The sequence below is a fragment of the Mus caroli genome, unplaced genomic scaffold, assembly GCF_978045245.1.
Source record: "Mus caroli unplaced genomic scaffold, Mus_caroli_1 scaffold_13, whole genome shotgun sequence".
Taxonomy (NCBI): domain Eukaryota; kingdom Metazoa; phylum Chordata; class Mammalia; order Rodentia; family Muridae; genus Mus; species Mus caroli.
The window spans coordinates 44,249,286-44,276,883 of NW_028227268.1; the positions used below are offsets into that span (position 1 = coordinate 44,249,286).

A 27,598-nucleotide genomic window follows, 5' to 3' on the forward strand; every position below is an offset into this window, starting at 1 on the left:
TCGTAGCTCTTGGAAGCAGTTGTTGGGACAGGCTGGTCCTCACCATGGCCACCTGCTGGCAGGCACTATGGGCCTATCGCTCCTACCTGATTGTGCTATGTCTGCCCATTTTCCTGTTGCCTCTGCCACTCATTGTCCAAACTAAGGTAAGGACTGGTGGGTCTCAAACAGTATAAGTGACTCGAGGGGTGACGAGGGAGAGATCGTCGGGGTCAAAGTGGGGCATCCTTAGGTTTTCCTTTTCACCTCCCTTCCCCAGAAAGTGAAGCCACCACCTCCTGGTCTTTCCTGAGAGCCAAGGGTGGTTTCCGCAGGGCACTCAGCTGCTCGAGTACTTTGGAGCCTGCTGGCTTGTGGTCAGAAAGCCAATTGCATAAAGGAAATGCAGGAGCCGACAGATGAGTTTATCTGACTATTGTGTGCCCATTAGCGCTGAGCTCAGTGCCAGCCAGGGACAGGAAGAGCCAAGTGGGTAACTAGCTTTTGAGAGGATAAGTAGGAGACAGCTGGCCTCAGGCAGCTGTACCCTTCCAGGTAAAACTAAGATAAATAACTCACCTGCAGTCTCACGGGTGGCCCACTGAGGGGGACCCCTTTCAGTGCGCACAGCCAGAGCACAAGGTGCCTGCCTCCTTCCCATCTCAAGAGGTTATTCATTTGAAACCCCACCCCCCACCCGTGCCTGTGACATGCATCGAGGGATTCTGTGCTTCATCTTATGGGGCAGGTCCCACTGTCCCATTTTGCAGATGGGGAAAAGGAAGGTAAGTCAGTTATTCAAAGTCCCAGGACAGAACTTGGTGCCTTGGAGCTTGGTTTCTATGTCCTTTGTGGTTTCTCTGTAAAAAAATTAACATTAATCCAGGCGTGGTGGCCACACCTTTAAAATACCAGCACTCAGAAGCAGAGGCGGGCAGATCTTTGAGTTCAAGGACAGCCCTGGCTATGTAGAGAGACCTTGTCTGGAGGAGGAGGGGCATTATATGACAAATTTAAAATTAGCCTGGAGGTCTGGGGATACAGCCCAATGGTAAGGTTTTGTCTGTGTTGTGCGAGACCTGGGGTTTAATAATCCCTAGCACCATCAAAACTAACAAAAACATAGACCAAAAAAAAAAAAAAAAAATCCCTAAATTTTAGCTAGGTAGTGGTGGTGCACAACTTTAAACCCAAAATTTAGGAGGCAGAGGCAGGTGGATCCCTGTGAGTTCTAGGTCAGCCTGGTCTACAGAGTGAATTCCAGGACAGTTAGGGCTACATAGAGAAACCTTGTCTCAGGGGGGGGGAAAATCCCTAGATTTGAATGAAAGTATCCTAGAGCTTTGGGAAAGGAAGCTCCAAGAGGGCTTCATACCTCAGCCTCAAAGTCTAGCTGCCTTTGCAAAGGACATGGATGGGTGGGGGCAGAGCTAGTGGTGTGGCCCTGTCTCCAAAACTGACACTGAATCTTGGCCCTGGAGCATCCCATGCCCCTGGGACTCCCAATGAGCTACTATCTGTTGCTACAGATTAGGGAAATCAATCCAGGAAGGCCTTGGGTTTGCGTTATCTGTGAGGGAGAAGGCTCGGGATGCGGCCCCCAACACTTGCCCAGTGATAAGGCCAGACTGATTTTGGAGATGACCTTTCTCAGACAAGTGGCGTCTCTAAGCGGGGGATTGCTCAGATAGATTTCAGACAGGCTGGAACACGTGTGACACCACCACCATCCTGGGAGAGGCACATGTAGCTCAGAAAGATTCATTGTTTTGCCCCGGGGTCACGTGGCAGAGGGGAGCTGAGTCTCGAGAAAGCTGTGCCTTTGGGTGAAAGGATGGTGTGCAGTGGCGGGAGTGTGAAGCTCTGGGGTTTGCTCTGCTGTACCTGGCCCTGCCACCTGCTTCTGCTTGCCCTCTGTTGACTCAATCAACTGTCCTGAGAGGCCAGGTCCTCATTTGGACCTTGGGTTCCTATCCCACACAAGAATTTGTGGTCAATTTCTCCTTCCCTGCTTGACTGAGCCCATCGCCATATAAACCAGATTTTATGCTTCTCATGGCAAACTGTCAAGACCCTGCAGGTCACAGTCACTCTTTCTCTGTGCCTGCCTTCCTTTTCTATAACCATTCTTGGTAGCAAGCCTCAGAGTGTGCCTGCACACACACATACACACACACACACATACACACACACACATGTGCTTTCTTTCCTCACTCCTGACACTGCTATCCAGAGTCCCACTAGCTTCCAGGGTCCTAACCCAAGACCCACCCTCAATCCTGCAGCAAGATTTGTCCCAGATGGTCACACCCTCTTTGCCCTCACTTGACTTTAGTGACACCTTCTCTGTCTGAGAGACAGTGACTCCTTCTCTGCAGGTTTCCCAGCATCCTTCCTGTCTTCCCACACACACACACCCACTCCAACCCCTCCCGATTCCTGGCCAGGTAATTGTACACTGTCTCATAATTGGAAAAGCATCCCTCTAGCTGGGTGTGGTATCACTCATCTCTAATCTCAGCATTTGGAAGGCTGAAGTAGCAAGATCATGAAACCAAAGCCAGCCGGGGCTAAGTGGTCAGAACTTGCCTCAAAAACAAAACAAGAACCTCCCCGATCCTACTCCAGACCTCTACAGTTGTATCAGCCAACTGTCTTGGGTATTTGATCCACACAAATATTTCTCTATAATCAGCCTGGCATCCAGATCGAAACCAAAGCTCAGCCTGGCACCTCAGAAGACTTTCCGTCATCGTCTCGTTGAGAAATGTCTCAGTGCCTTTGATGCTAGCCATGTCTCCGGCCATTCTGAAGAGTCCACTTTCCCCCACCTACTCACACACCAGCAGTCCTCCCAGCACACTCCCAAAGTGTCTGGATTATGATCCTGTAGTGCCAGGGAAGTGTTAGCCCAAAACAGACAGGAGCCGATCTGGTGCAAGTCACCGCAGGGTCTTTTTATTCTATTCGAGCTAGCTTGGGCTCCCAGGCACACCGTCCGGCAGTCACACAGGATGGTTCATGGTGAGAAGAGGAGCCCGGGATATCTATCAGGCAAGGTTTTATAGAAAGCAGCAAGCAAGGGGGTGGGGTGAGTGCACATCTAATTGGAAAGCTGCTGTGGCCTTTAGCATAATTGGCTGGTGCTGGGAATCAAATCATAAACTTAATCTCTAGTTCCCTCTGCACTGGTGGTCGTTAGGCAGGAGGTGGGCTTGTAACCAGGGGGTGTAAACCTGTAGGGGGAATAACCTGGAGACGCTGGTCTTGTTGGGGGTGAGTCTAGAGACTGGAGTTAGGTTCAGGTTTTGTTGTGGGGGGGTAACTTGGAAACCAATGCTAGGTACTGACCTGTTAGTTTACCTGAATTCAAACTTAGGTCAGGTTCTTAAAAATGGAGTCTGCACTTAAAAGATTTGGCCTCTCAATCCTAGTAAACTCATTCTAAGTTGAGACTCCTATAAATGGAAAACACACCGTGCATCCACTAATGCCTACCCACTAACCACAGCCTGGCGATGCAGCTCAGGGCAAAGCCCGGTTTGTTGATCTTCCTTTCTCTGCTCAAGAACTGTGGCTCCTTACCACTGCCCAGTATCACCAGAGATGATCTTAGCACAAGTCACCAGTCTGGGGGAACGATCCTAAAATCAGCCAATCATGGGGGGGGGGGGGGGCGGGGCTGTCAGAACTTGGGAACCTTTGTGTTCTGGATGACATCAGTGCCACCTGGGCAGCCTCTCTATCTTGTCTTTCCTCACCTGTCCCTACTTTCCTGACATCCACCCTGCTATCAGACCCCTTCCCAAGACCTCCTTCCAACCCCATACTCCTATTTGACTTAGAAACCAGTATGAACTTACGATGCCCTGGCTCCCGAGGCTCCCGACTGCAGGACAGTTGCTCAGATTCCATTCCCTGCATCCCACCTCTGCTGCTGCTGGCAGCCTTCCCTCTTCTGTTTGGTGTCTTCTCTCAGGTACATTCTCCTTTACAGTCCCACTTCAATCTATTTCAGAAGCTCTTCCACCCCGACCCCCGAGCCCCGAGGCTGCCGCCCCCCCTCCCCCCGTCAGGTCACACTGGTCACTCCCGGCATTTTATTTACAGAGCAGTCCCTGTTTGAAAGGATGTGTCTGAGGCTGAGGATGTCATCCATGGGCAGAGAGTGTTTGCCTAACATACATGAGGCCCTGGATTTAGTCTCTAGCACTGTAGAAGCTGAGCATGGTGGCACAGTCCTCTAATCGCAGCATTTGGGATGTGGAGACAGGAGGACCAGAAGTTCAGAAGTTCAGGGTCATCCTTAGTTACACAATGAGTTTGAAGTTAGCCTGGTATAAATGAGGTCCTGTCTCAAAAAAAAAAAAAAAAGCGTATATTTGTTTACTTTCTTCCTAATCTGTGAGGCTGGGAGTTTGACTTACTCTCTGCCCCCTAACATGGGAAGGAGAGCCCAAGCCAAGGTTCAGACCTCCGTAATAAAACAGTTAACGTTTACTAAATGTGTTTTATGTGCTTGGCATTGGGCCAAGCACCTTGAAGACTTAATTCAGTTATTTTCCACAAGAGACCTCTTTTTTTTTCTTTCTTTTTTTTTTTTTTTGGTTTTTTGAGACAGGGTTTCTCTGTGTAGCCTTGGCTATCCTGGAACTCACTCTGTAGACCAAGCTGGCCTTGAACTCAGAAATCCATCTGCCTCTGCCTCCCAAGTGCTGGGATTAAAGGCACGTGCCACCACGCCCAGCCAGAGACCTCTTTTTGACCACGATGTTACTGCCGCTGCCTACATTTCATAGACATGTAAACTGAGGCCCAGAGGGGTGATGTAACTTGCTTCCGATGCCATCTGGAAAAAGAAGTTGAGACACTAATCTGCTATTAGAGTCTCTGTCTGAAGCTGTCTAGAGAGGCAAGGAGGTCCCCCATGACCGATCCCTGAATTCAAACCCTCCTCCTTCATGACCACCCAGCCAAGCCCTCCTCTTTTCTCTCACCAATGCGTGTGACCTCCTGGCTCTTTCCCAGAGTCATAGGACAAAATACAGATGTTTTGCGGGAAACATAGTTAGGGTCTAGAGGAAGAGACAGGTGTTTGCGCCACACAGATGTAGCAAGAGGGCTGGAGCACTCAGAACAGGCAGTGGCTACCTCAAAGGAGTCAAGATAGACTGAGTGTCCAGGTGGAACCACAGCTGTGAGAGGCGACAGAGGACAGACATCAGAAAAGCAGACGACCTGCAATAACCATTGTATGAAACGAGTGACAGGCAATGTCATGAAATGTTGTCCCTTTGGATGGTGTCAGCTGATACAGTACAGTGTGGCACTTGCCCAGCCTTCAGGCACGATGGCAGAAACTCGTCACCCTTATGGGTGAACCTCGCACTCGGTGCTGTGTGGCAGGCACCATTTATGAGTTCTGGAGAGATGAGTGGGGGACTTGTCATCCCCAGGGGACAGAGGGGGACATAGGGACAGATACAAAAGATTGTATACTGCCCACGCTGTAGAAGAGTTATGGCAAGTGTTGACATATATGAACTGGGGAGGAGCTAGCTGCCCTTAGTACAGAGCTCAAGTCAGGCCTCCCAGGGAGTGGACAGTTACCCTAAGACCAGAGTGGCAGTAAGAGCCAGTTAGACCCAGCTCTGGGTGAAGAACTGTCCAGGCAGAACCCGCAGTAGGTGCAAAGTGCCAACGCAAGGATGAGCTTGGCAAGTTGACAGGGCAAACGCCAGTGCTGTGGTGGGGGCCTGCGCGACTACGGTTCCATGTCAGTGAAGTTCAGAAAGAAGGGGAGAGGGCAGCCGATGGCAGCCCTGTGAAGCTGGGGAAGAAGTGGGGACTTCATGCTTCAGGCAAGAAGGGATAAAGAGCACATTCGGGTCCCTATAAATGTCAGTCAAAAATGCAAAACCTCCGGGAACCTAAAAAGATCCTCTGCAAAACTCAGTCATGGCGTCGTGTTCTCCGTTAAGAACAGAAAAGAGCAGAATTCTTTAAGCATGGCCACAGGACACACAGTTCTGTGCATCCTCAGACAAGCTACTCCTGTCCCCAGAGCAGAGAGCACCTATACAAGGGATGTAGACTCTCTGTCTACTGAGGCTTCCCATCTCTAAGAGAAGACAGAGAATAAGGCATGGCTTTTGGAGCCAGGTAGGTGACAGAGGGTTCTCACCCACTCCAGGCCGTTGTCACACATCTGCAGGCCTTCCGATCACCAAGGGCCTTTGTGAGAAGGAGATACAACCCCAGCACCAGGGTTTCCCATCCTAGGGTTCCATAAACCCCCACACCCTTCCCATCTGCCCCTGGCTCCTGCAGAGCACAGAAGGCCCTGGGCCCTATGTGGATACCACACTTCCCCACAGCTGTTCAGATGAGTTGTCGGCCCCACCAGAGCCTTTGATGCATGGATGCTTCTATGAAATACAGAGGTGTATCTTGTCAATAGCCCCAAATGGTGAGTGGTGGTCCCCAGCAGAGAAGGGAAGCTGGAATGTACAGAGATAGGTTTCATCTAGAAGCAAGATTTGAAAGAGTCACCCCCGCCTTCCCCCAAATACAGGAGATACCTTGAAATAGAGACAGAAAGTACTCTCATGTTGATTTTACTTGCTGATTACTAAATCGTGACCTGGCTCATAGGCACCCATAGGAGCATCGTGGGAAAGGAAGGTAGATTCTTTGATGGTAAAACCAGGTCTGCATGGAGACCTGGGCTACTGGGACAATCCAATGCCCAGCAGGCTGTGGGAATGCCGGTTCGTGTCACTCAGCCTGATTGAGCCCACTCTGCAGCAACTGGAGCAGGTCTGGCTCCAGGCACAAACTGTGAAGTTAGGAGTCATCCTCAAAGCTACTTGGTGGACTGAGGCAGGAGGATTATTTGAGCCTAAGAGGTCAAGGGCATCTTGGTAATTTAGTGAGACCTTGACAAGGAGAGAGGGAGGGAGAGGAAGTTCTCTGACAAAGGCATAGCTGTGTTGAAGATTTTGCAAGGGATTGGTTAAAATGTTCTAATTGTGAGGAGTTGGAATGTTGCAGATCAAGAATTATTGAATTATCTTTAGTTCACTTAATGGCCATGTGGTACCCGGCTTGTATCTGACCTAACATCTCTGTGATGGGTTGGAAAGGTTGATGGGGTGTATTGTTAACCTTAGCAATCCTAGTACCTCTACTATGCCTGGCATTGAGAAAGCTATCAGTTAGCATCTAAGTGAGACCCATTGTTGAGATCTTCAGGTTTGGCTGTAGCCTCACATTGCCAGTCCCTAGCAATGCATTCAGAAAACGCTTTGGTTTCTGACTTTCTTCCATTCTGTGATCAAAACTGTGCTTGTACCAGATGGTGGCGGCACATGCCTTTAGACCCAGCCATTGAGAGTCGGAGGCCATCCTTGTCTACAGACAACCAGAGCTTTATGGAGAAACACTTTTTTAAAAAGTGCACATAGCTTTTCCTAAACTGCATCTGGCCAAAGGTGTTCACATTTGGATCAAATTGCATTTGGATCAAATTGTGTGTGTGTGTGTGTGTGTGAGAGAGAGAGAGAGAGAGAGAGGGAGAGAGAGAGAGAGAGAGAGAGATCGCTTTGTTTTGGAAGGAAGGGAATGAGAAGGGAGCTAGGAACGACTCTTCCTCTGTTCTCAGAGATAGTATTTGTTCAGAAGCCATTCCCAACAGGAACCAGGTCACAGCATTCACCCAAATGAGAACAAACCAAGGCACCAGCCGCCATCACTGTGTTTGGCAGAGCCTCAAAGGCAGGTGGAGGCTCTTGAGGCTTTAAAGTAGACAGTGACTTCAAGTGTTCCTCACTGGGGGCTGTTAGCCTAGCAAGTCTCTAGAAGAGGACCACTCTGTACCGTTGCTCAGTGGGGACGAGAGTTGGCTTTCCCTGGCTGGTCCTCAGTTGAAAGTAGGAGATGGGAAAGAACACACTCCTGCTGCAAGATAAAGGAGCTGGGGATGGGATGGGGCTCAGGCAATTATCATCTATTTGTTATTCCTGGGAAAGATCACACAGACACACACACCACATACATACATATACACAGACACACATACATACACACGAGTGCATGCACACACACACACTCTCATGCACACACTCATGCATGCGCTCTCTCTCTCTCTCTCTCTCACACACACACACACACATATTCTCTCTTCATTTCAGTATGGTTGATTTCCTTCTTCACAGTCCTGTGCCGTTTTATTTTGTATGTTTTAAAGGCTTAGTCTGAAAAAAATGCAAGCCTTCTTCAGACAGTGAAGGGGTTCCTGGTTCCCAACCCTGGGTAAGAAACCCCTATCAGAGGCCCCCCTACAAATGTATACAAATGCTCTCACGTGCCACCATATCACCTACATGGCCTTCCTTCTGTGCTTCATCATCTTTCTTTCTTTCTTGGGCTGCGATGGAACCCAGCGCCTCTTGTATGCTAAGCACAGACTCCACTGTCCAACATCACCCCAGCCTTCAAGTAATTGCTTAATTAAAACTCCATCCTCTCTGTATCTCTCTCTGCTTCAATCCTTCAAAAGCCTTCCATTTTCACTGGCCTATCTTCTAGATAAGGTTCTAGATCTCTCTAGATTCTTGTCAAGTATACATCTCTTCAGGCCCCTGCCTGACCTTTCTGCCTCATTTCCCACCCCTCTGTATCTACTCTCCACCCGTCCTTTGTTGCCCCAGCTGAACTCCTACACTCCCCTCAGCTCCCACTCAGCATCTCCTCCCTGGAAGTCTTCCTCGCTCCAGCCGTAGGGGGCTCAGCAAAGGGCATCTCCTCTTGGCAGCCTCACTCTTCTGGGCTTTCCTTTGCAGAGGTGCTTAACAAGTTGCCACCTAAATGTCCTAGCTTGCTTGAAACCCTGAGAATGTCCCTGTACCCTGGTAGCAGCATTCCCATTTTCTGGGGCTCAAGGGCAGTGGGAGTAGCCTGCTGTGAGCCTGTCATCTCCACCCCAGGTTAACCTTCAATTACCAGGAGGAATGACCTAGGGCACCTTTGAGACTGTGGGCGTTTGCTATCACCTCAGAACTGTGCTGTGCTGTGCCTGTGGTTAAAGGCTATGCTGTCCATAGCCGTTGTCTGCCCTGGCTTCTCTGGCACCGTCATTTCCACGTGTGCCTCGTATATCTGCCTGATTCTCTTGAAGGCCAACACTTACTTTACTCTCTGACAAACCCCACCCACCATTCACCAGGTGGGGCCCATTTCCACTCAGCCATACCTGTTAAGCCCACTTCCTCCCTATCCTATCCTCACCAGGATAGATGTTTCTTTTTTTTCCCATGAAGGAGACACATCTGTGTACAGCTGGAAAAAAAACAAACAACCTTTCATATGTTTTAGGGCATAAAAAAACCCAAGCGAGGTTAAGGGGATTGTCTGAGGATGTAGCAATAAGTGGTTTGTCCAAGGATTCACCAACCATGCTGGGTCTGGGAACTCAGGTTTTGAGCAGATGAGTTCTTTCCACAGTGAAATAAATGAGCCCCCAGCCTTGGACGTGGAGGCTCCTGTAAGGCATTACCCTCCCTGTTTACTTCTGGCTTTTCAGGCCAGCCCACGTAGCCAGCATGCAGAGACTCTGGGACTCCCTGAAGGTGGAGCTGGGCATGAATCACATCTTACAAGGCAGTGCATCTGCTCACTGTTTTTGTCTGTTCGTTTTTTTAGCAGAAGCAGACTTGGACAGTCTATGGTCCAATGACAAAGACTGATACTCATATATTTCATAAAACTGAATGCTGCCAGGCCTGGTGGCGCACACATGTAATCCCAGCCCTTGGAAGGCAGAGATTCCATCATGATCCATAGAGCCAGCCTCAGTCTCAAAAAGAAAAGATGTAGGAGGGGCTCCCCTGACAAAAGAATACCTGGTTGAAGATCTAGGAATGAGTGGGCATCTGCTGGGCAAAATGGGGAGGAAGACAAGGTCCAAAAAGAAGGACTTCCGTGCAAAGGTCTCTGTGACCATGAGTGAGGACAGAGGGCTTGAGGGAATCACGGGAGAGAATGTCTGGCCAAACTGGAACAGTGCCTGCAAAAGTGAAAAGTATATGATACAGGGCACCCAGACTCAGTATGGAACTCAGAGAACTTGGGCAGGGCATGCCTGCCGGCACTGAGCTACCAAACAACAAAGAATTAGTTACCAAGCCAAGAATAAGTTGCTTCAGTGTTACAATCCAGACCGAGAGCTGGGAGCAGCTCCCCTCCAGGTCTGAAGAGGGAGGAGGCAGAAAGAGCTCAGTACAAAACTCTTCTATTGCATGGACTCTAGGTCCTGGTACAGGCTCTGCCCTCCCCCCAAAAGGAAACTGTGCCCCTGAGATCTGTGCCACTCAGTGGCCCTGGGGAGCTGCCAGAGGCCAGCATATAAGCCAGCAGGGCTGCATGTCAGGGCTGCCAACCCACGTCCGCAGTTCTTGGATGTCAGACAATGAGTCTTAGTGAGGCCTTCCTGAAGTCCCCATCCCTAGAGCCTGGGGTGCCGACCTGGAGTCAGACATAGCGTGGCACAGGAGAGAAAGTCGCCCCAGTGCCCTGCCCCTTGGCAGTGCCCGGACGGTGGCACCTAACCACAGAACTCACAGAACCCTGGCAGCACACTAGCTCCAAGCTGAACTTTCCTACTTTCAAAAAGTGGTTCAAGGCATTGCCAGGCCACAGGCATTGCCCAGAATATTACTTGAAAATGTGTAAAACAAACAACAAAGACTGGCAGAGGAAAGCAGTTATGAATCATGGTTTCCAGGAAAACCCCGCTGAGGTTTAGAAATAACGTCTTTCCTTGCTGGTGCCATTTTCAAACACTATGCTGAGAGGGATCTAGAGGTGACGGGCAGAAGCCATGTGGGCAGGTGGCCAGTATAGCTACAATCCAATGTTTGTAACAGAACCAGGCCAGGTGGCATATGCCTATTGTCCTAGCTACTCCTGAGGCTGAAGTGAGAGGGTCATTTGAGTCCCAGAGTTTGAGGTCAGCATGGACAACTTAGTGAAACCTTGTCTCAAAAACAAAATATCTATAACAAAGTCACCAACCAATAACAACAATGGGGAGCTGAGAAGACAGCTCAGTGGCTAAAAGGATTGTTGTGTAATGGTGGGTTAGATTCCCAGTGTCTGAGTTTCATGCACATGAACCCTTGTACACATACACATGCACACACACATTACACACACACACACACACACACACACACACACACACAGTGACAATAACACAGATGAGTCTCAGCTCCATAATCCTGTTTTTAAGGTTTTATTTCTATGTTAAAACAGACACCTTTGCCTTACCTACCTCAAACATGCGCAAAACATGTCATTTTCCTACATGGGCAAACTTGTCCAAAACAAAGCCTACATTTTTATTGTTGGACTTTGAGCTATTTTATAACTATGGGTATGTTTGTTTATTTATTGTGTGTATGTGCATGTGTGTCATGGTATATGTGGAGGACAACTTGTGAGAGTTGGTTTTCTCCAGAGTCTAGGTTTTGCACTCGCATTGCAGCCTTGATGGCAGTGCCTTTATCCACGGGGCCATCTCATCTGTCTGGCCCTGCTTCTTTGGTTGGTTTCAGTTTTTGCTGTGAGTAAAGGTCTCATGTAGCCCAGGTTGGCCTGAAACACCCTATGTTGCTGAGTATGGCCTTGAAATCCTGACCCTTCTGCCTCCCACCCAAGTCCTAGGCTTACACATACATCACGATACTGCACAAAGCCTACTTTATAATCAAGTGTTGAACATCGCTTTTTAGTCACTGACTCCAAAGTGAAAGACAGACAAAGTATGGCAAGATACGGAAAGCTGTGGAAGGTGTGGCCAAGTATGGCAAAGTATGGTAAGATGTGGAAGGTAGGGTAAGGTGTGGTAAGTAAGATGGAGTAAGGTATGGTAAGATGTGGCAAGGTATGGCAAATATGTTAAGGTGTGATAAGGTATAGTAAGGTGTGGTAACATATGGTTGCCAAGGAATGGTAAGCTATGATAATGCGTAGTAAGGTATGGCTTCTGGTGAATGCTTCTCTGTGTAAACATGATGTGCCAGGCTCGTAGTGAGCCTTCTGTGAGCCAGGGCAGTCTGTGCTGACTTCTTCCTTGGCTGTGCTCATAGCCATCACTAGACACATCTAAAGGAACAGTTTAGTTCTTTCATCGAAGTTCACAGGTCCCAGGATTTCATGTCCCAGCTGAAAATCCATAGTCCAGTAAAGACAAATGAGCAACAGTCACTATGCTAGGGAGATGGAATGGGGACACAGGACCAAATCCATCAGGGTCAAGGTGGCTAGATGGGACGTTGAGACACATTGGAGGAGCTAGGCATAGCTATCATGTGGGTGAGGATAGGGGCCCCATGCTAGACATACAGGACCTGTAATCTCTCCAGGCAGCTGCATTGACTGTGATAATGGGGTCTCAAAGATGAAGCACCTTGCCTGGGTGTGGGTGGCACACGCCAGAAGACTTAGGCAGGAGAGTGGCATGATCCCCAGAGTTTGCCTCAGCCTCCCAGATGCTAATCACAGGCATGAGCCACCACACTGTGTGTGCACTCAGAATAGTCCGACTGGTGAAGCTCTTATGGTACAGCACGAGGACACAAATCCCCAGGACCCACATAAAAACCTGAGTCTCATGGTACATGCTAGTAAACTCAGTGCTGGGGAAGTGGACACAGGAAGTAGACACAGGAAGACCCCTGAGTCTCACTGGGCAGCCAGCCTCACCTAACAGGTAAGCTGTAGGACAGAGAGAAATCTGGCTGACTGCTCCTGCGGAACAACACCTGATATTCACACACACACACACAAAATAAAGCAAAGCCCCTTGATGAATCTGGGCAGTAGGCAGTGCCAGGCCCTGGGAAGGTGGTTGTTTGGCTTCAGAACTCCAATTCTCTCCTTGTCCAGTCCCAGGGAGCCTGAGCCCCTTGCTGAAGGGAAGACTTGAGCAGAGGAAGGTAAATGCAGAGCTGAGGAGCCAGATGGCCTGGTTTGCCACTTACTATTGGTGGGACTTTGATAGGTTGACCCAATCAATCTACACCTTTTTCCTTTTTTCTGTGAACTAGGGGATGGGGAGGGGATGGGCGAACCAGGGCAGTTGGGACCTCAAGGAACAACTGAATGTGACTGAAGAGCATTCAAAACCCACAGGACACAGGGCCTTCTGGAAGCAACAGTGTTGACCTCCAACCTCCTGTCTTTGAATGTGCAGTTCTAGGGTTTGGGGCACAAGGGTCCAGAGGGGGTGACCTGCCCTTAGTCCTAGGGGTGGGTAAGGAGTTGTCTGTCCAGCCAGGGCAAGTACAGAGGAACAAGAAAAAAACTGGCATCAGCAGAAACCAGCTGGTTGTGGAAGCAGGAGGATCTCTGGTCAAGGGTCATGGGGCCCTACCCCTGAGTTGATGAGTTCAGGCCCAGGACTGGAAAGGGTAGAGGTTGAGTGTGTTCAATCAATTCTTGACATCACTGAATGAAATGAGAACTTGCCCAGAGACAGCCAAGACTCTGCAGCTCCAGGAGCACCTTCCTATCCATTTCCAAGGGCGTGTCCTCTGGAGCACATGACCTTACACAATCCTGTCTCTCAACCGAGTGCCTGTCCGTCCTAACTCAACCACTCCCTAGTTCTCAAGACCTTGAGCAAGCCACTCGCTTCTCGGGCACATCCATAAAGGGAGACCACCACACCCACCTTAATGGTGCTTACGTTTTCAACCCAGAAGTCCTAGTTGCTCAATAACAGTTTCCTCTTCCCTGGAGCCTCTCCTCCTCACTCTCCAAGAAACTCTCCTCATCAGAGTACTAAGGCTGTTGGGTATAAGGAGAAAGCAAACAATTAAACGGATAAGGGTCCCAGCCCACAGCCTGCAAAACCCCTGCCCGCTGTTCCTTTTTCAGCAAACAGTCTGGGCAGGCGTCCCTACTGTCTAATTAGGCCTCCCTCTGTCTAATCATTCCCTGGCCCTGGGAGAGGCCCTGCCAGGGAGGCTGGGCCCCTGATGTCTTGAGCCTATGTCTGGCTTCTGACTATTCTAGGCTTAAGGTCAGGAACTGTGGGCCAGAAGATGGAAATAGAGAATTTCTGGTACCTCAAATCTGTGCCTCAGAGTAGGCCCAAATCTCTTACATAATGCAAGGCTGGAAGAGGCTCCCACGTAGTCTGTAAAAGTGAACTGTGCCTTCGTTTGTATGCTGAGTGGCCCAAGCAGGTGACAGGAGATCTGTCTCAAAGAACTCCTGGGGATTCCTTCCCTCGGACAAGATTAGCTTCAAAACTGAGACCCATAGATCCTGGGCTCCAGGGATCCAGATGCCACCAAGCTGACTCTGTCCTGGGTTAGGACTTAGTGGCAGAAGCCTTTCCCAGCATGCCTAAGGCCCTAAGTTCCACCCTCACCCCAGAACCACCAACTAAAGCAACATATGAGAAGGATCAGAGTCCTGAGCAGGGCCTGATAAGTCTTAAGCTAAATGAGACTTGTTACAATGTCTTAGCTCCATTGAGCAGTGGTGGCACATGTCTTTAATCTCAGGACTCAGAAGGCAAAGAAAGGCAGATCTCTGTGACTTCAAGGCCAGTCTGGTCTCCAGAGTTCCAGGACGGCTAGGGTTGTTACAAAAAGAAACCCTGTCTCAAATAAAACAAATTAAAAAAAAAAATAGTCTTGCCAGTGGCACACGCCTTTAATTCCAGCACTTGGGAGGAAGAGGCAGGGGGATTTCTGAGTTGGAGGCCAGCCTGGTCTACAAAGTGAATTCCAGGACAGCCAGAGCTACACAGAGAAACCCTGTCTCGAAAAACGAAACAAAACAAAAACAGTCTTGGCCCTAAGGTCAAAAACAAGAGGAGAACACCTTTTTTTAAGTTTGGGACAGGGTTTTATTGGCCACATAAACCATCAGAAAGCAGAACTTAAGATAATGTTTCATGCATAGCCCAGGCTGTCTTCAAGCACTCTATGTAGTCAAGGATGACGCTGGACTCCTGACTAGCCTGTGTCTACCTCCCAAAGGCTGAGCTTACAGGCTGCATGGTGCTTGGGATTGTATATGAGGCACTACGCATGCTAGGAACACTCTACCAACTGAGCCATCGCCCCAGCTCTTCATTGTTCATTTCCACCTTGAGATGGGACCTTGGACTTGCATCAAGTGCTCACAAGCTCTCTTCATGCTGGTACAAATGGCTGTGTCTGTTTCTCTGGGGGGCAGAAGGGATTGTAGCTGCGCTGTCCAACTGCTCTGCTTCCCTCCTCCTGCCCACAGGAAGCCTACTGTGCTTACTCCATCATCCTCATGGCACTGCTGTGGTGTACAGAGGCCCTGCCCTTGGCTGTCACCGCCCTCTTCCCCATCATCCTCTTCCCTTTGATGGGTATCATGGAAGCCTCCAAGGTAAGTACCCCCATCCACAGAAGGAAAGACTACAGGGAAAAGGAAAATCCTCCCTAGAGCCTTGGAACCAAAGAAGCCTCATCACAAGGTCATGGAAGAAGGCAGAGGTCATGAGAGAGGATCAGTCAGGAGACAGAGAGTATCCTAGAAACGTGTGGCTGTTGTGAGAGTTCATTCACAGTAGGAGGGATGAGCCCTGCCAGAGAGGTGCAAGGCCTGCAACTAGAGGAGGCCTATGACAGCCAACTAAGGATCTCACCCAACACCTGGTCCTGGTAGCACATTATTGTAAGGCTGGCCCCAAGAGGCTGAGATGGGAAGATCTTAAGTTCAAGGCCAACCTGGGCTACGTAGGTAGACCCTGTCAAAAACAAACAAAAAGATCAACTGTTCTATCTATCTATCTATCTATCTATCTATCTATCTATCTATCTATCTATCTATCTCTTGGTCTCCACAAAGCCAAAGTGTGTTCTAAAACGCCTTTTGGATTCCAAGATCCCAGGATGCTCAATTCTCTTACATAAGATGTATAGAGGTTTTGTAGTGTAAGGGCACATCTTCCTTGTGATACCTAATATGAATAAATAGTTTCTATAATGTATTGGAAATAGGGCTGGGAGATGGCTCAGGAGATAAAGGCACTTGCTGTCAAGCTAGGCATCCTGAGTTCAGTCCCTGGGATCCACACAGGAGAAGAAGAAAACAACCCTGCAAGTCATCTTCGGACCTCCACACTTGAGCCATAATACATGTACACACACACACACACACAGAGACACACACCACATGCACACACTCAAAACATGCATGCAAATAAGTGTAAGACTTTAAATAATGATGCACAGGAGAGTCTGTACCCTTCAGAATAAATGCAATTTCTTCCTATTTCCTTTTTTTGTTTGTTTTGTTTTATTTTTTTGAGACAGGGTTTCTCTGTGTAGCCCTGGCTGTCCTGGAACTCACTCTGTAGACCAGGCTGACCTCGAACTCAGAAATCTGCCTGCCTCTGCCTCCCAAGGGCTAGGATTAAAGGTGTGCACCACCACCGCCCAGTGCCTATTTTCTACACGAGGTTACTTCATCCATGAATGCAGACGCCACATACAAAAATCTAACAGAGGACTGACTGCACATTCTATTAAAAAGATGTTTGTATTTGATGTGCACATGTATGTGTATCACATTTGTGCCTGGTACCCTCAGAGATCACAAGAGGGCATGAATGCCCTGGTGTTAAAGATGGTTGTGGCCGGGCGGTGGTGGCGCATGCCTTTAATCTCAGCACTTGGGAGGCAGAGGCAGGCGGATTTCTGAGTTCGAGGCCAGCCTGGTCTACAAAGTGAGTTCCAGGACAGCCAGGGCTATACAGAGAAACCCTGTCTCAAAAAACCAAAAAAAAAAAAAAAAAAAAAAAAGATGGTTGTGAACCATCCGGGGACACTGGGAACTGAACCCAGGCCCTCTGGAAGAGCAGAAAGTGCTCTGAACTGATGAACCATCTCTCCGGCCCCCCAGCTATACTTCTAATGTAATGGCTCTTGAGTTTGAATCACACCAGAACTGAGAAGCAAACCAGAGAGATGGGCCTGCGCCTGAGCTCACCTAGATCTAAAGGATTTTCCTCTTTCTCTTCCCTTCCTCTTTCCTCTTCTTCCTCCTTCTCTCTCTTCCTCCTCCCTCCCTTCTTCCTTCTCTTAGTCCTCTTCCTTCTCCTTCATTCTAACACAGCTTCTTTCTGTGTAGCCCAGGCTGGCCTAGAATTCACAGCATCCCTGCTCCGGGGACTTCAGCAGAGCTACCAAGCTCCGCTGAACATTTGGCTTGTAACCAGTCTCAGGGAATGGTGTTGATACTGGCCCAGGGACGACACATACGTTCTCGAAAGAGCAGAGAATTAGTTATCTCCCAGTTCTCAGCTTGAACCACAACTGGACTCAGGCTAGTCTTTGAGAGGAGAAGGGAGTGAGTTTAGGAGGAACAGGCAACTTGACTCCTGTCAACGGTCGGTGGCCCAAAGGCCATTTCCATTTGGTTCTGAGGTCCCAAGGGAATGCCAATTTGTAACGATGTCACGACTGTTCCCCACAAGCTCGGTGGTATCAGGAGGAGACCCCAGAGTCTCAGACACATCCCTGCTCTCCCCCAGGTCTGCTTAGAGTACTTCAAGGACACCAACATATTGTTCGTCGGGGGTCTGATGGTGGCCATCGCCGTGGAGCACTGGAACCTGCACAAGCGCATTGCCCTTGGAGTGCTCCTTATCATAGGAGTGCGGCCCGCCCTGTGAGTCCGTGCTAGCCAGGTGGGAGGAACAAACAGGCATCCTATGTCTGGAAGACAGCTGGAGTGGCAGTGTGTCTGTCTGTTTGGTTCTAGGCTGCTTCTGGGCTTCATGTTGGTCACAGCCTTCCTCTCCATGTGGATCAGCAACACAGCCACCACAGCCATGATGCTGCCCATCGGGTATGCAGTCCTGGAGCAGCTGCAGGGCTCACAAAAGGATGTGGAGGAAGGCACTAGTAACCCTTCCTTTGAGCTCCAGGAAGCAAGTCCCCAGAAGGAGGAGACCAAGCTTGGTAAGAGACATGAAACAGACCCTGTCCTCAACCCCTCCATGCTTGGAAAAATCTAACATGACTACAAGAGTATTCCATCTTGGAGCCCATGGGGGAGAGAGAGATGAGTGGCCAACCTGTCCAGGTCTTTTTGAGGCTTTCCTAGATTTAAAATGCCAGTGGAGGTTGATGAGATATTTCAGGAGGTAAAGGTGCCTGCCAGCAAGCCCGAAGACCTGAGTTCGATCCCTGGGATCCACATGATAGAAAGAGGGAACTGACTCCTGCAAGTTGTCTTCTGACTTCCATATGTGTACTGAGGCGTGCGCGTGCGTGTGTGTGTGCATATGCATGCATGTGTGTAATAACAATAATAATAATAATAATAAATAGTTGTTATTATTGTTATTACTAACAACAATAATAACACCATAATAATTTTGTTTCAAAAATATTAAATGCCAAGATCCATGGGACTAAAAATGGTAGGGCAGTTGCCCAGCATGTGTGGAGCCCTGGTAATGTAACAACGATAACAATAGTAAACACCAAAGAGCGAAGCACCCTGTGCTAGGACCCTTCATTCCCAGCCATCCAAGAGTTTGGTGAGAAGCGAGCTAAAGTCCGGGACATGGGAAGTGTTCTGGGCTTTATTGCTCCTGCTTGGTCTAGGTAACCCTCTTCACATCTCTGTGCTTCAGTTTCCCAAGACATGTTGAACCAGAACGTGTCTGAGAAGGCCACAGCTCCAGAGAATGCTGGAATCTGGAGACAGCCTCTGCCCACGGTCCCTGGAGGCCTCAGGACGAAGCCAGGACTCCTGCAGTTACTCTTGTCCCTGTCCCCACATGCTTTTCCTCGTTCACAGATAACGGTCAGGCTGTATCTGCTTCTTCGGAGCCAAGAGCTCAGAAGACCAAAGAGCACCAACGCTTCAGCCAGGGCCTGAGTCTCTGCATCTGCTACTCAGCCAGCATTGGGGGCATTGCCACCCTGACGGGTACCACGCCCAACCTGGTGCTCCAAGGCCAGGTCAACTCGTGAGTGCCGGTGGTGGGGGCAGCATGGCAAAAGGGGACTTGCGCTCTCACTGAGTGACAAATGGGAAAAGGCAGTTTTAGGATCACTGTTACACAACAGCCCATGTCTTCTTCATCAGGATCTTCCCCGAAAATAGTAACGTGGTGAACTTTGCTTCGTGGTTTGGTTTTGCCTTCCCCACCATGGTGATCTTGCTGCTACTGGCTTGGCTATGGCTACAGGTCCTCTTCCTGGGTGTCAAGTAAGTGGTGCCTTAGGTAAGAGAAGCCCAGTTTCCTGCCCATACCCCTGGGAGCCTCTGTTTCATCCAACGTGGTGGGGGACCATGCTGCAAGAAACCTTCCCTCTCTTTAGGTTCTTGGCCTCCCACATGAGAGAATTACTGGGTGCAGAATACTGCCCCTGTTAGCAGACAGGCAAGATGAGTCTGATGGAATGGTGAATTCTGGGATGGAAAACCATGCCCTCTGTGTGTGTGTGTGTGTGTGTGTGTGTGTGTGTGTGTGTAAGAGAGAGAGAGAGAATATGTGTGTGAATATGTGTGCATGTTGAGTGTGTGTGAGAGTATGTGTAAGTGTGAGTCTGAAATTATGTGTGTGTATGTAGTTTGTGTGTATGAGTATGTATGTGAGTATGCATTTATGTTGAGTGTGTGTGACTGTGAGTATGTGTGTGAATATGTGTGTGAGAGTACTGTGTGAGTGTGTGTACATGTGTGTGTGTTATGTGTGTGTATGAGTGTGTGTGGAGTGTATGTATGTGTGTGTAAGAGTATGTGTGTGAGTGTGTATGTGTGTGAGTCTATGAGTGTGTATGTGTGTTGAGTATGTGTATGTGTGAGTGTGTGTATGTGCATTGAGTCTCATTTTCCCCCTTATTTTATTATTTTTTTATTTAGTCACTTTACATCCCAATCACTGCCCCCTTTCCCCGTCTCCTCCTCACAAGTCTCTTCCCCATCCCCCTCCTCTTCTCCTCTGAGAAGGTGGATGTCCCCCTGGGTATCCCCTGATCCTGGTACCTCAAGTCTCTGCAGGGCTAGGCACATCCTCTTCCACTGAGGCCAGACAAGGCAGCCCAGTTAGGGAAACATATAGACAGGCTTTAGACACAGCCTGCTCCAACTGTTAGAGAGCCCACATGAAGACAGAGCTGCATATCTGCTGCATATGTGTGTGGGGGGGATCCCCTTATTTTCTGAGACAAGGTCTCTCAATAAATCTGGAAGTCATCTGGATTGCTCTGGCTAGCCAGTGAACCCTAGGGGTCCTTTAGTCTCTGCATCCCTACAGCCATTTTTATATGAGTGCTGGGACTGAATTCAGATCTGGATGTTCACATGGCAAGTATCTTACCAACTAAACCATCTCTCCAGCCCTGAAGACCCCAGCCAGGCACCTTCCCATAGTGCTCCATGGTCCTTGGATGAGCTGTTGGGGATTCCTCAAGGAGCACAGTTTGTTAGAGAAGTGTTTGAGGTGATTCTTCTGCTTGCCTATGCATGCATGCATGCCCTAGACACTCGGACTCCCAGACCTTAGGCAAATCCCCATCCTTGCTGTACTTCATCTGACGGGTGATGATGATATGGTGGGAGCTGTGAGAAAAGCAAGCACAGGAAGTGGCCATTTCAGAATGTTCCTGGACATGGTATCAGTCTTGCAGGGCTGATAGCCAGGTACAGAAGTGCAGGTAGGCATCCAGGCAGGACAGGCACAGAGCATAGAGGCCAGAATGACCTGGGTGTGTCTTGGCAGCCTGCTTCTCGAGAGCTATAGTACAAAGAAGCCGTTGGGGAACAGTCACAGGGAACTTTGTGTGTCACATAGAGTCCCTTGTCCTTGAGGCCAGGATGAGGAGGTAAATTTCAACCCCGAGTTACTCCTTATTAAAGTTTGGAGATCTATGTTGAGATCTATGTAGCCAGATGTGGCGGTACATACCTGTCATCTCTATACCTGGGGAGCTGAGGCAGGAGGATCACAAGTTCAAGGCCAATCTCAGTTACATAACAAGACTCTATCTTACAAACCTAAAACGGAGTAAAGTAGTCATGTGCCCTGCTAAGGCTCACTTGAACTGGAGTCTGTAATCTATTATTGATGTCTCCTGGGCACATAGATTGGAATGGTGGTCTGAGTGTTACTGGGGTGTGAATCGTGGTTATTCATCCATCCTTTTTAAGCAGAGAAGAGCCATAGCAAGCTGTTTAGCTGTACTTTGAACAAATCACTTGGGAAGGTACAGGAGGCTGGGTTAGGGTTGGAAGCTGCTACAGGGCAAGGGAGTAGCTGATGAAATCAGCAGGCTGTTGGATACTATGAGTCACAGATGTGTGAAACATGCTCTTTAACCCCAAGAAACTCACAGACCAGCAAGAGATAAGATTTACTCAAGTGTAAAGTTAAATGCCAATGTTAAGAAACAGCATGAGGAGGCAGCCAAAGCCTTCTAAATGGCTAGGACTAGGAAGGTACATCTGAGACTGGTAGGAGTTCCTGGAGTACTGATGAAAAGAGGACTCAGCATCAGGACCTGAAGTCACTTGGGGTCTGGACCGCTCATCCTTCTCATCCTGGACAGGAAGGGCTCGACACAAGAGACTCTTCAGAGGAAGGGTCCCGGTGAGGAAGAGAGGAAGGAAAGCCACAATCCCAAGCCAGGCATGGTGGTACACACCTATAACCCAGGTACTCAGGAATCTGAGGCAGGAGGATCAAAAGATGGAGAACAGCTTAGGCTAAAAACAAAACAAAACAAAACAACGGCTTAGTGGAGAGCTTACCCAGAATGCAAGAAACCCTGGGTTTGGTCCTACATAATCTGTGCATGATAATGGATGCCTGGGATTCAAGGTCAGCCTGGGTTATATGAGACTCTGTCTGGAGTGGGGGAGCCAGGCCATGATGCCCTTCTGGGTCTTGGACTCTTTTCTAGAGCCAGGACATTAGGGCTTGCCCATGCCTGGTGCAGATCCTTTATACACTGTCCCTGCCTCTGCCCACAGCTTCCGGAAGAACTTTGGCTTTGGGGAAGGGGAAGAGGAACGGAAGCAGGCTGCCTTCCAGGTCATCAAGACCCAGCACAGGCTGCTGGGCCCCATGAGTTTTGCAGAGAAGGCTGTCACTTTCCTGTTTGTCCTGCTAGTGGTGCTCTGGTTCACGAGAGAGCCGGGCTTCTTCCCAGGCTGGGGTGACACAGCTTTCGCCAATGAAAAAGGGCAAAGGTGAGACCTTCCAAAGCAGGAGAGGGGGAGGCCTGAAGATCTGCACGGAGAGCAGGAAAAGGAAGGAAGAAGGTGGGAAGGGAGTTAGGGAAGGGACAGGGTGTCTCTCTCAGGGGCAGGCTGATGGGAGGGACCCTCCTCTGTCCCCTACTCAGCTTTCCTTCCCACCCTTTCCACAGCATGGCATCAGATGGGACAGTGGCCATCCTTATCAGCCTGATTATGTTCATCATACCCTCCAAGATTCCAGGACTAACCCAGGACCCAAGTAAGCACCTGGCCTGGGGCTGGGAAGGGTCTCCGGCAGCCCCTGTCTGCAGGTATATAGCCTTTGACCACATTTGGCAGGAGCCAGCAAAGCTCCTTTGGGTGACCTGCCAAAGACACAGGGACTCAAGGACAGACTTGGAATCCTACAGAGATGGGAGACTGAGGGCTCCCTTCTACCTGCCTTAAGCTCTGATAGGAACCCACTTAGGAAGGAGGGGAGGGGAGGCCTATTGACTTTTGGTGATCATCCTTGTCTGCTTGGGGAGTAGAAAAACCAGGGAAGCTGAAGGCTCCTCCTGCCATCCTCACCTGGAAGACAGTGAACGATAAGATGCCCTGGAATATCCTGATCTTGCTGGGTGGGGGCTTTGCCCTGGCCAAAGGCAGTGAGGTGAGAGCCTGTCTGAGGGAGATCCTGGGATAGTCCCACCCTAGGCTTAAGCACCTTTCCTGAGATGGGTTCTTGAAGCTCAAAGGAGAGTAGTCCTCTCAGCAATGAGCCTCACCCCCACGCTACCCACGTACTCCTGAAGTCAGTGCAATGAGCCTAAGCACCAAAGCTAGCGTCAGTTTGATGCAGTTCCAGAGGAAGCCTCCAGAGGACGCCAGATAACAGTCTTCCAGGGACCGAAGCATCTTTCTCTTGACTTTCCATCCAAAAAAAGAGCTGAAATTCCAGATACTGTAGCCCCGGACCTCCAGGTCCTAGCAGAGCTGAGCCAAGAGTTGATATAGGAGATTCCTGGGTCTGTGCTTGGTGTATCGACAGTCTGGGCCAGGCACTTTGTTTGGTGTGGAGGAGACAGGAACACAGTGCCTGGAAACAGCATTAGCAGCAGGTCCCACAGCCCGGCATGACAATGGGCAGGGCCAGACCAGGAGCTCTTCCTACCCTGGGATTTGCCCATTTTCCCGATAGCCTCTTCCCAGCCTCTTCACGGCCCTGCTCCCCCTCCCTGTCAGGAGCACGGCCCCCTAAGCCCTAATACTCAGCAGGGAGAGGACTCAGGTGATCCGGGGACTCCAAGGAGTCAAGAAAGTAAGGTGATTACACCCACAAATAGCCAGGTTGCCCAGTAGGACCTCCCCCTTCTCATCCCACTGGTCTCAAGGAGCAGGAGGGAGTTCCCTTGGTTCCAGCTGGGTACCAACTTCCTTCACAGCTGTTTGACTTAAAGGCCACAGAGATGTGGGTAGGGATAGGGTTTCCCAGAGTTCCAGCTGAGAACCTGAGGACCCCAGACAGTTCTGTCTCATATATATCACTTCCTTCTGGCTTCAGGAATCAGGTTTGTCTAAGTGGCTGGGAGACAAACTGACCCCGCTGCAGTACATACCGCCATCAGCCACCGTGCTCATCCTCTCTCTATTGGTGGCCATCTTCACTGAGTGCACCAGCAACGTGGCCACCACTACACTATTTCTGCCCATCCTGGCCTCCATGGTGAGCTGACACTGAAGCTTCCCCCCGGCAGCCCTTCTGTTTTCTCTCTGTCCCCCACTGGTCACAGTGGCTGGTCTAAACCTCTCCATGAAGAGAACCTCCTAAGTGTCCCCCCTTTACTCCGGATGTTGAACTCTTAGGTCCTAAGGCTTTCTGGCCCCTGAGTCACCTGTTTCAGGTGACATCACTCTTTGAGTATCCCAGTGGGGCTGACTGGAGGCCTCACCCACCTCCCCACCCAATCCCCTGTTCTGGTCATTCCAGAAGTGATGGGGGTGAAATTGCTCCCTGGAGCGTCCCCAGCCCCTTCCTCCTCAGGCGTGTTCCCACAGCCTTTGATGACACCTCCTGAGCCCCTTTGAGATCAGTTTTATGAGCCCCTCCCATCACTGCACCCCACAGGGCAGGGCAGCACAGTCATCTCTTCTGAGAGGTCAAGGGGCCCTCTCCAGGTCACCCAGAGCACTCTGCCCAGGGACTGGGTTCATGACAAGAGAGAAAAGGGGTGGGGCAGGCCCCCAAAAGGGAGAGGCAGAAGAACTGGGGTCTAGCCTTCCCACTGAGCCTGAATTGGGATCAGTTATGTCCACTGTCACTCTCCAGGCACAGGCCATCTGCCTTCACCCCCTCTATGTCATGCTCCCCTGCACCCTGGCGGCCTCCCTGGCTTTCATGTTACCTGTGGCCACTCCACCCAACGCCATTGTCTTCTCCTTTGGAGGCCTCAAAGTGTCTGATATGGTGAGTGGCGGGGAAGTCGGAACGTCTCGGCCTTCCACCTGCCTGAGGGTCACTGAGGTTCCCAGAAAAGAGCTGGCCCTGGTGCGTGGGGGTGGGGGGCAGCTCTGACATCTTTATGTTCTACAGTACCAAGCCACAAATAAGGGGAGGGGAACATTTGGAAGGTGGGGGGAGCAGCATCCCCACTTAATGAAATGACCTAAGAGAAAACAAGGCCCAGAACCCCAGGAATGTATAAGGAACCCCCACTTTCCCTGTTAGGATCAGTCAAATAAGAGACAAAGACATTGCCTAAAACTGCAGGTTAGACTGAAGGCAGGACTTCCCAAGGAGGGCTTTGCTGATGGGAGGGGTTCTGAGTAGCCCTGACAATTGAGGAATGTGTCTCTGATTCACATTGGCTTGCCTCATCCTAGGCCCGTGCGGGATTCCTGCTCAATATCATCGGAGTGCTGACTATTACATTATCCATAAACAGCTGGAGTATCCCCATCTTCAAGCTGGACACATTTCCCACCTGGGCCTACTCCAACACAAGCCAGTGCCTTCTCAGCCCGCCTAATTCCACTGTACCAGGCCACTAGACTATGGTACAACCTAGCTCTGCTAGGAGAAAAGCCGCCGGTGCCACTCCTCGGAGCCAGGAGAGGGCGCTCCAAACTCCAAGTCCCGGGACAGAGGTGCAGAATCGGCTAGCGCATGCGCAATCGTGTATTCGTGTGTTTGCCTATGTGTGCTCTCCGGTGAAGAGGAAGATGCTCGTGTCTCCGTGTGGTGTGCGTGGACGCTTGCGTGTGGTGTGGCCTGAGGGATCCTCAGTAGTTGTATGCATGGCAACAGCGCCCGCCCTCTGACTCCCAGCTAGGCCTCCAGATCTCTTTGCCCTGTATTTATTGAAACTCTGGGCTGGAGGCCCCTGGGAGCAGGAACTCCAAGGTTCATTAAAGGCTTTTTCAGTAGAGTCCGGGTGTGTTTCCCGGTGTTCAGGGCCTGCAAGCAGAGGTCGCGCACCCCTGCCAGACCGTTTGGAGTGGGCGCAGCCACCCAGCAATGTTGCAGTGACTTCACCAGCGGCTAATTGGGAGCTGCCAGTCCCTGCGTGCCTTTGGGAAAACCGGCCTCCCCGTTCCCAGAGCACTCCCTGGACATTTACATAAAACCCTCTGCCCCTGCCAATTCCTCACCGACCCTTCCTCCAGCTGGAAAAACCGGTCTCACCAGATCAGAGGAGACAGGCTGACCCATGCCAGGTGCTCAGAAAGATGGACCCTCATTCAAAATGGCAGCCCGCAGGAAGCTGGATGAGGGTTAGACACATAAGAAAAGGCTCAAACCTGTCATGGCCTTCAGAGTCCAGAGCCGGACGATATATAGCAATCTCCCCACTTACCCATCCCACCCCACTCTCTCATAGACCCCCAGATACGCATATATCTGGCAAAGGGGGCGTGGTGAGACGACGACACCATCCATTTGAGCATCAATACCTCTCCTTGGCTGAAGTCCTGATTCTCTCAGTGTGGATAGTGCCGTGTAAACCTGGGATTCATCTGAAGAGTTTCCTAGAGTCTGACCCAGCTCTGTTCTGCAGCAGAGGGGGAAAGGGAATATATCTCAGCTTTGTGTTCAAATGAAAAGGAGTACCTATCTATGAAGACAGAAAATACTTCATTCTTGTCTCCCAGCTGGGATTCAGCATCCTTACAGAGCTGGGTATCCCAGAAGAGAGCATCTGGGAAGAACATGGCTGTCTCCAGGGGACATGGATCCTGACAGGACATGCCAGGCATCCAGGGGGGGTGAGGTGTGTCAGGAGAGTGGCTCTGCCCCCACACTGCCCCCCCCCTGGCATTCCTTACACATGAAGTACAGCCAGCCAGCCATAAACCACAAAAGTCCCCCCCCCAAAGCCTGGAGGGATAGTCCCCCATAATTCAGTGGATTCCCAGAGGGCAACAGGAAGAATCTGCTACTATGGTTACCTGAAGCCCAGCACTGAGGAAGGCTTCACAGGACATAAGAAACTACCTGCTCATTTATTTGAGTTTTTGAGAAATGGTTTCTGCAAGGTAGCTGAGGTTAGCCTGGAACTCACTATGTAGACTAGGTTGGCTTTGAGCTCACGATAATCCTCCTGTCTCAGCCTCTTGAGTGACACCAAATCCAGCTGGTATTCACTCAACTCTGTACCTTGTTATCCCTGCTCAGAGGGGCAGGTGCAGACTGAGGTCACACTGCCTGTCCTGCAGCTGGCAGTCTTACTGACTCTGCCCTTTCTTTTTAGGGCAGGTGGACAGCAACCAGATTAGGGCCATAGTTGGGCCATACAGGTGTTGTCTCCCCCAATTGCTCAGCACTGCCCTCCTCAGCAAGATGGGTTGAAGAGGGCCAGGCTGCAGGCAGCCCTTGTTGGCCTAATCACCATCATTAGCCTGGTAATAAAGCACAAGGACCTGGCTGGCCTTTGAGGGAAGGGCCTGTCAGCCTGGGTCAGGGCCATAACAACAGCCTAACCACTCCAGCCTGCAGCAGGTAGGTCAGGCCTGATAGCCCAGGATGCTGGACCACCCTGCAGGCATGCAAGCCCCAGCACTACTGCCTTCAGGGGCAGGGAAGCAAGAGGTTTTGGGTGTCTCCTGGTAGGAACTCAAGAACTCAAGACATGAACTCCCCAGTGCTGTGGAGAACCAACAGACTGGAACACTTCACCACAGTCTACCAGATGGAGCTGTGTCCCTTGTACAGAGAATGTCCTATAGAACAATGAGTGTACCAGAAGCACACAAGTTCCTTTTTCCCCTGGAGGTCATCAGGTCCTCAGTTGGCCTATGGGCCATGCTTTGTGACCATGAAGTAGTGCCTTGGCCTAACCTGACTTTAGTCTCAGCAAATAGGCCCACA

At 50.2% G+C, this 27,598-nt stretch overlaps 1 protein-coding gene and 1 long non-coding RNA gene across 2 annotated transcripts; one reads left to right on the top strand and one right to left on the bottom strand.

Annotated features, from left to right (window-relative positions):
- On the top strand, nt 1-25,721 carry Slc13a2 (solute carrier family 13 member 2). The gene is made up of 12 exons (XM_021177767.2): nt 1-146; nt 15,289-15,417; nt 17,567-17,703; nt 17,797-17,996; nt 18,844-19,015; nt 19,135-19,257; nt 22,024-22,242; nt 22,422-22,510; nt 22,782-22,903; nt 23,795-23,956; nt 24,560-24,697; nt 25,114-25,721. Exons 1-12 carry the CDS (start codon nt 45-47, stop codon nt 25,279-25,281), a joined length of 1,761 nt encoding a protein of 586 aa, XP_021033426.1. The 5' UTR covers nt 1-44; the 3' UTR covers nt 25,282-25,721.
- On the bottom strand, nt 22,199-27,598 carry LOC115032523 (uncharacterized). Its single transcript, XR_003838179.2, has 4 exons — nt 26,185-27,598; nt 25,916-25,994; nt 22,519-23,329; nt 22,199-22,282 (listed from the first exon to the last, which is right to left on the bottom strand). It is a non-coding gene; the product is annotated as an uncharacterized LOC115032523 (long non-coding RNA).